This window comes from Theobroma umbraticum, unplaced genomic scaffold, assembly GCF_002168275.2.
Source record: "Theobroma umbraticum cultivar Fairchild unplaced genomic scaffold, ASM216827v3 scaffold_50.0, whole genome shotgun sequence".
Taxonomy (NCBI): Eukaryota; Viridiplantae; Streptophyta; class Magnoliopsida; order Malvales; family Malvaceae; genus Theobroma; species Theobroma umbraticum.
Window position 1 is genome coordinate 6,534,992 of NW_018397261.1, and position 8,455 is coordinate 6,543,446.

General features: G+C 35.2%; 1 protein-coding gene and 1 long non-coding RNA gene across 2 annotated transcripts; one reads left to right on the top strand and one right to left on the bottom strand.

The window, feature by feature from the left end:
- Positions 1-931: 931 nt before the first annotated feature.
- Positions 932-2,194, top strand: LOC110418307 (uncharacterized). The gene is made up of 2 exons (XR_002445385.2): positions 932-1,796; positions 1,907-2,194. It is a non-coding gene; the product is annotated as an uncharacterized LOC110418307 (long non-coding RNA).
- Positions 2,195-2,333: 139 nt separating this feature from the next.
- On the bottom strand, positions 2,334-8,449 carry SAE2 (SUMO-activating enzyme 2). Its single transcript, XM_021430997.2, has 11 exons — positions 8,225-8,449; positions 8,036-8,125; positions 6,778-6,861; positions 6,472-6,690; positions 5,503-5,604; positions 4,886-5,335; positions 4,572-4,801; positions 4,212-4,305; positions 3,948-4,130; positions 3,681-3,778; positions 2,334-3,080 (listed from the first exon to the last, which is right to left on the bottom strand). The coding sequence occupies exons 1-11, from the start codon at positions 8,255-8,257 to the stop codon at positions 2,711-2,713; spliced, it is 1,953 nt and encodes a 650-aa protein (XP_021286672.1). The 5' UTR covers positions 8,258-8,449; the 3' UTR covers positions 2,334-2,710.
- Between the last annotated feature and the right edge of the window lie 6 nt (positions 8,450-8,455).

The window sequence follows — 8,455 nt, forward strand, 5'->3', positions numbered from 1 at the left end:
AAGAAGTCTCGGGGCAGGCGTTTCTTTTCTCCCATAAAAAAAAAAAAAAAAGTGCAAATGCTATATGTAACGATTATTTCATCTAAGCTCTCTCTGGCTCACCTCTCTTTCATTCATTCTTGTGTGGGGAGTACTCAATTTAGTAGACAAAGAGACTTATACAAAAAAATATACAGTATCATGATTACTGTACTGGTGTCAGATTCAACCATACATGCAGTACCATTAATCTTATGTGTCAATTAAATTACTATCATATGAAACATTAGCAGTTAGCAATTTTGTATAATGCTTTAGCATAGTGGTGTAAGTTCGTATTCAATATACCAACAGTTTCAATGAGAATTGGTTCCAGCTGCAAAATTGTGTCAATAATTAGTTGGTATGACACCAGACAGATAATGCCAATTTTACATTCTCAATTGCACTGCTTAAGTTTTCTGGGTAAACAAATCCAGCTTTAAACCTCCAAAACAACCCTTTTCTTCTTACTTGTTGAAGAGTATAGTCTTTTGTTCAGGTTAATAACAAGTTGACATTGAATCTTAACTGCATTGAAAACTGAAATCAGACAACCAAAGCTAGCATGAGAGTCTCCTGCATCTGAACATTAATATTCATTTGAAAAGGGTGAGTATTTCTTTATTAAAACCGAATTAATCGAACCAAAAAGAAAATTAGATTAATTCGATTTATTAATTCAAAAATAAATATAATTATTAAAAATTAATTTGATTGGTTTGAAAATGTTTCTTTGATTAATTATCAAATTAACCACTTTGAGTACAAACCGTTTATAAGTTATAAGATATATAATAATATAAACGTATTATAACAATATATTTTTAATATGATAATCATATAAAAAATTGGATTATTAATCAATTTAATTCAATTAATTAAAATTTTAATTTAGATTGATTCGGTTAATTCATTTTAAAATGCAGGATTGAGATGATCATGGCTCATGGCACCAAACGTTTCTGAGCATTCCACTGTACGGCTGGAAAACAATAACGCACGAAATCTCCTTCAAATTCCTTTGATTTGTGATTAAAATACGATGGAAAGAAAAGAAAAGAGCTATGGCTGAAGGGGTGGTGGATTCTATTTTTAGGTAATGGGCATGTTTCTTTTCTTTTTCACCATATCTGATCAGATTCAGGCCTTTTAAAAGGACATAAAAGGCTGAAAATAAAGTAGGAATCTAAATACACAAAGGACCCAAAATGAATTCTTACCTTTGAACTTCCACTTTTGAATCATTATTTGCTTATAATTCAAAAATCAATTGTCAGCCATAGAAACAGGTCCCAACACTAGGCATTTTGAGGCAAACAAATTGCAGTAATATTCATTCTCCACCATCACCATTAAAGGAGAAAAATGGGCATGGGTAATCCTAATTCTCCACCACCATTTTAAATTAATATAATGAAATTGGTGGGCGTTATTAGAAAGTAGGAAATGAAAAGGGTAAGAGAGATGCCTTAAAACCTTTTGAATGAACAAGAGGAAGTTTAGATAAGGATGTGGATGTGGATGTCTGTGCCGTCAACTTGATTCTATCTTTTTGGCCTGAAATGCAAAGCAATCCATATTTGTAGAATCCTGAATTTCTACACCCCATGACGTGTGAGCTCTTATCCCCCATTGCCATAACTTTGATATAAAATCCCCAGCGATTGACATTCCTTCTGTCTCAACAACTACTCTCTCACATTATTCGGTATGGAGGATCAAACCCAAAAGAGGGCTTTCGACATGGGAGCCTTGAGGAGCAGCCTTCCCCAAAAGTAAGGATTTGATTTGGTTTGTGGCTAAACATGTTATTTCTATCATTAGAAAACAAAAACGAATTAAAATGTTTGATGATTCAACATGATGGGCAACCTTTGTTGTTCAGCAGGAGAGGGTTGTCGAGGTATTACTCGGGAAAAGCAAGATCATTCGCGTGCATTGCAGATGTTCGTTGCCTCGAGGATCTCAAGAAACAAGAACATCCCGATGCGAAGAAAAGGAAGAAGTATTCAAATAAGAAGGAGATGCAGCTTTACACTCCTTATCCATGTCGAAGAGTATCCAGTTGCACTCATTGCGCTGCACCTTGCATTGGCGTGTAAATATATCTGCTATCCGATTGTGTACATGAGTTCACTTTACTTTAATCAAAAACGAAGAGAGTTTTCAGTTTCGCATTACATCCATCTGCAGAATGCAGGAATTGCTTAATAACAATAATAATTAAGAATTACCTTTCTTCTTGACTTCATGCCTGGTGAATATGGCAATGCATTACATTCATTGCTGCAGGCTGAGAGTCAAATGGAATCATCCCTGAAGCATGCCAAAGAACCACGATCGGGAACCTGTAGAAAGAAGTTCATTGTTTCCAGTAATCAAACGAAGCAGTTCCCATTTAGTTCCGACATTGATTTCATTTCACATTGATGTTCAAAGAATTCTGAATAGTCGCAACGTTACAACCCTCTGTTAATCTAAAACTAGGAGGAATACACATTGTAGCTACGCTTGTAAACCACAAAAGGGGAATGGACGTAACAATTAGTAACATCTAACCAAAGCAACATACTATAGACTCTGTCCTAACATAATAACAATTATGGCCTCCAAAAGAATCACCATTTTAACCTAATGATACAAAATCAGAGGTAAGATGCTGTCCACAATCAAGATGATGTCAAACCTATTACAACCTTTTCTTCTTGGTGAGTGATTCCCAATCATCAGATATCATGAGTTCATCATCCTCATCATCAACATCAAGCTTTTCGAGTTGATTGTGATTTCTAGTTCCATCAGAAAGGCCTGAATGATCTGGAGTGGTGCCTTTCGAAACCTCAGACAATTTTCTTTTCGTCCCAGTAGCAATTGCAGTCACCTCTGAAATTTCCTGAATTGTAACGTCCTTCTTGGCCTCCAGACTCTCCTCTGCTGGTACAGCATTGGATGTACTTTCACCATTTCCAATAGGTTTATCCTTGTCCTTATCCACAGGAGGTTCAACCCATCCAGAGAGAAGCATTCCATCAGGTTCCTTCTCCTCATCAAATTCTTCCCTGCGAGAATAAAGAGTAAATTTCATAAATCACTCTTAATATTTGAGGACAAATGCCCAAAAGCAGGATAACAATTGATGCAACTTCCATTGACAATACAAGCATCATGTATAAAATTTACACGCTGGCCATATGACAATCACAGAAAAGCAAATTAGAGAAGGCATTCAGAAACAAATGAAGCACATATAAAACTACCAACTTTGAGATCAGCCTGTACTCATCATGTGACTTAATAACAAGAAGATGTCTAGTCTAATTATATGAGTAATGTCAAGAATCAGTTGAGATAAAAAAAAAATGAAAAAAACAACCAACCTTATTAATTGACATGCAATCACCAAAACAGATTATTTTAGCTAAATAAATTTTCTGTGATTTTTTATGTTTTAACCAGGGAGTAAGATCTATATGCCAGAAGCAAAAGATGTAACCACTATACACACAAGTACACCACAGAAAAAAGACAGGCAAAAAGGAGAAATTAATTTGATGAAGCCAGTCAAACGTTCATCAGATATTTTTAAAGAGCCTTCTAGGGACATAACAGAAAAGGATTTTTAAATTTTTTACATTCAGATAATCAAGGTAAAGACCAACCTATGTTTGATATTGATATTACAAGAGAACTCCTGCTGAAGATCCTCTACAGTAAGCACAGTCCCACTGGTAACTGGAGAAGGCAGCTCAGATAAGGCCTGTGAAGTGAAATAAATCACAATTATCGCACTTTCTTTTGTGCCAAAGTGTAAAAGAAAAACACCTGTAATTTCAAGATTTTGAACCCAGAAGTAATTGATTGCAGAAAGACAGCAAATTTATATTGAAATATTTTATTTAAAACCGAGGAAAGGGGGAAAAATTTACTTTCTCAAGGTTTGCAGCATAAATTGCTACCATATCCTCTTCAAGATCTTCACCAACTTCATAAAGAATACTTGCCCCTAGCATAATTAGTGGAAAGTTCATGCCAAGTTTGGCTTTAACAATCTTTTCAACGAAATCCCGCAGCTTAGAACGATGAGTATTAACCTCAAGTGATAGTGGTGTCTGTTTTCAAGATATTACACGTAAGTGTGATATGAAAAATTTACAAAGGAAATTCCATTCAGACAAGCATTTTAGATATACCTCTGAACAAACATAGCAAGACTTGTTAGGTTCATAGGGTTCCACAGGCATAAGAAGCATCTTTCTTGAAGGATGTTCTAGACAATATGTCATCCTGCATGGGCGTCCAAAACAGATTAGAGCCAAAATACAGCATAATTATCATAAAAAAGCAATTTGCACTCATGAAGGATTGAGATGAGAAGTATAATTTTGAACAATGACAATGACCGCTATATATTACTTTGTACTAAAATGAACATAATAACATACACTCAGTACTTACAACAAAACTGAACTACATAATTACTTTGTATTTAAATACCAAAAATATTACAAGAAAACAAATTGAATAGAAAAAAAAAAGAAACTGAACTAGACCTGTAATTGTTGCTATCCTTTATTAAAACCTTAATTGCTTCAATCACGATCAACCCAGCTATGATAGCATTTGTTGTTGCAACAGCATGCACGATATTACCAGCAATACCTTTAGCTTCGAAAAGACTATGTAAAGGAATCCCAAAAGAAGAAGCACGAATATTTGCAGCAGCAGTAACAAATTCCACAGCCAATTGATCATCTTTATCAAAAGTCAGGTTCCCTATTTCCTGTCAAATAGTAAAATAAATCAGTCTAACTTGGTAGGAAGAAATGATCATTTAGTTTTTCAAAAGCAACAGATCAACATTGACCTTTTCCCTCTTCAAGAAAAATAATCTCAAAGCCTCAAGGAAAACTCTTGAATTTTCTCCAAGGCTCCATACATCCTGAGGATTTTTCAAGCCCAGAGATACCATGGCAGAGACGTCATCAGTTACACAACCTTTTTCCATGTTTCCATTCTGTTCAGATAGTTTCTCGGGCAGGACATCCTTACTATATATAGGCCGTGGTTTGTTACGGTTTTTCCACGTTTCTTCATTAGACAGAGCCAATTCTATGTTATGACCAAATACATGATCATATATTCTTCTTCCATATTGTTCGATATCTTCATCTTTTCTATATTCAAATACATCTTCTGAATGTTCTGAAGAATTTGCAGCATCATTAGAGCGCACATTCAAATCATTTTCTAGATTCTTGTCCCCAAACAACTTTGCAAAAAGCAGGTCCTTTGCCCACACAATACAATGAACAAACTGCAAATCAAACAATATGATTAGAAATTGTGGCATAGCAATTTCTTGGCAAACAACAAATAGATTTAATCATCATAATTCTAGCAACACTACCAGTTGCTACAAGCAAATGAAATCCCACCCTACCCCCACCCAAATAAATATCTCTCAGCTTAATGAATGATTACCTTCGACGGAGTGCTTGTAATTGTACATACAGGATAAGTCTTTGGGGCAGGTTTTGGCTGACATTCATAGCATTCTGTTTTTCCCTTCAAATGTACAGTGACCTGCATCCAAGATAATTATAATCATACAAAATGGTCATCATCAGAACCATTCAGACAAATTAATAACATAATGCTGAAGCGAAGCAAAAAAGAGAAGGGGAGTGACACCAGAAATATAATTTTAGAATGTGTATAAGAGATATAGTGCACTTGACAAGCAATAACACGAAAGTTCAAGTTTTTTAAGTCAAATAACAAACAATTTCAGTAGTCAAACATAGCCCCGAACTCCAAAGAACCCTAATCTTCAGAACCTTAAGCAATCATAAGATTAAGTTACTAAACAAGTACAAAGAGAAACAAAAGCAAATACATGCACATGCTAAACTAGAAGTAAAGGAACATTTTACCTTTGTTTTACTGAATTAAATCGCTTAATGCACTGCATGAACTTTTACACTAGTCAAATTTGAGGTTCAGACCAAGAAAACCGGTAACTTTTTTTGCCAATGGAGAAACAGCAACCAATAAACTTTCAATCATATTTCAAAGATGTATCCCAGCATTGATAATATTTGTATAGGACCCATTTGCTAAAAAATTTTATGAAGCAAGCCTTCAATAGCACTTACCAAGAGAAACAAGCTCCGTCCAAACAGAAACTTAAGATGCTACGGGAATAGGATAGAAAAGGTCACCTGTTCTAGGAGTGAGTTCCTTCAATGAGTAATTCTTCGCATAAAATAATGGAACTTCAGATTATTGGTTATACAGCATGTAAGATCAAAATAAATTTAGTGGATTCGTACATGCACAAACTAAGAAAAATTAGACAAAGCCTGACCATGAGCAATCCACACATGCAACCTAGTTACAAGATGAGAATCAAAAGATTAATGCTAAAAGACATGTAAAAACCTAAATTACCTGTCCCAAGAACCCTGTGGTCCCACTTTCAACCAATGGTACATCAGCTGCCAGGCAAAGACGGTTCACATGGCGCCTTGCATCTAAATTATCCAGCCCATTCAGAACAACATCAAACTCTTTAAAGAAATCCACATTGAAGCGAGACTCCTTAACATTTGCATGGTATGGTGTAATGCTTATATTGGGCCTGACCCTTAAGACTGCATCTCGAGCAACCTGATCAAAATATGGATGAACTATAAACCATCAACTTATAAATTCCAATGCAAGCTAACAAGGAAAAATGCTTTTAAATGTACTTGCCTTGGCCTTAGACTGCCCAACATGGGATTGTCGGAACAAAAATTGTCTATTCAGGTTGCTGACTTCTATAGTGTCCATGTCAATCTACAAGCAGATAAATATAATTGCATGAATAAATAATTTCCAAAATAAAATACCAATTACTTAAGCCAGTAAGTTAGATGCAAACAATCGAAAAACAAAATACCAGCTCAAGCCCCACATGATCAACTTCACTTCCAACACATAGTAACTAACATATTTTAATAATACTAAATAACAAAGGAAACAAAAATTTTTACAGCCATCAAATTTCCAAGTAGAATGATGATACCCAGGTACCATCCTTAGCACCACCTCCACCTATAGGATTGATGCATTTGTAACTAGCACCCAAAACATCAGTAGCTTATTATCAGCACTTAGCACAATCTTAGAACAATGCATCTAACTTTTGTATCATCATAACCAACCCCATCCCTAAACTGCTATGACTAATTCACGCCAGTACAAAAATCAACGATTAGCATTGCTTCCAATCAAGCCAAACTAAAGACAACATCGTACTACCACCACTCCAAACTTCCACTATCTCCCCAGACAACTGCCATTTTGACAATATGCTTTCCAAGCATGATGACCTCTACGCTGCTATCAATTTCACTGTCCTATAACATGCACAAAAGCACCACAGGTTCCACCTTCCGTTCCAACATCACCAGTACAAATCAATTGCATAAAAACCACCCGAATCTATTATCAAACTGATTTTGCCCATGCAACCGAAAACATGCATCCAAAAAACTCCAGTAAACGAACTAAACCTCTAGGACAGATCACTGTCATCGCTCATAGAGACAGCAAAAAATCACTTTGCAACATTTTAGGATTAGCATCTCACTAATTGGTGTCACATTTCAGTCATACTGCCGTTTCTATAAATTCCATAAACAAAGGTAAATAAAAACTTAAGACCCATGAAAATTAAATAATTCCCCGTGAATTTTCTACAAACTAATTTCTGCCAATATCAAACATAATTAAGCACCCTAAGTCTTAAAAATAAGGTTTTAACGTAAAAACTTAATTACACTGTTTAAACCCTAGCGCCAACTCCAGTTAAACAAAGAATTTAAAAAGTAAAAACAAAAACATAATAAATGAGTAGAACACAGAAGAAAAAAAACCCTACGCGTCAGTAAATAATGGGTAAAGTAAAAGCTGGGAAAAAAATAAACCCATATTTAAGAAATATTAAACAGAAAGTTTATTAACTTACAATATGAATATCTTGAAACCCAGAAAGAGCAAGAGTCTTGAGAAGCTCACAGCCAATCCCACCAGCCCCAACCATAAGCACTTTCGCGCCCTACCATTAAAAATGGAAAAAGAAAAGTTAAATTATACTTAAACTAACTGTTCATATTTCTCACAATTTTGCCATTTTTTTTGAATAATTATTTCGTACCTTTATGGCGGATAACTGTTCTTGTGAAGCCATTTCTGCAGTCAAGCCAGAGAGAGCAAGAAGAAGAATAAGAAGAAAGAAGCAAAGAAGAGTGAAACAAAGACGATTTTTCTTCTTTCTCTTATTTTTTATAGAGATTAAGAGAGAGAAAGAGGTTTTTGCGGGGTTTGTAGGGAATCGAACACGGGACGTGCAACAACGGTTGAGGGAATCTAAATGGCCGTGATTAGG

What these genes read in the sequence shown, in the direction of transcription:
- SAE2 (XM_021430997.2), bottom strand. Translation starts at nt 8,257, where the DNA reads ATGGCTTCACAAGAACAGTTATCCGCCATAAAG. An exon ending in GGTTTCAAGATATTCATATT is followed by an intron (nt 6,862 to 8,035) that starts GTAAGTTAATAA and finishes ATCTGCTTGTAG; the next exon opens with ATTGACATGGACACTATAGA. An exon ending in AAGGATAGCAACAATTACAG is followed by an intron (nt 4,306 to 4,571) that starts GTCTAGTTCAGT and finishes ACGCCCATGCAG; the next exon opens with GATGACATATTGTCTAGAAC.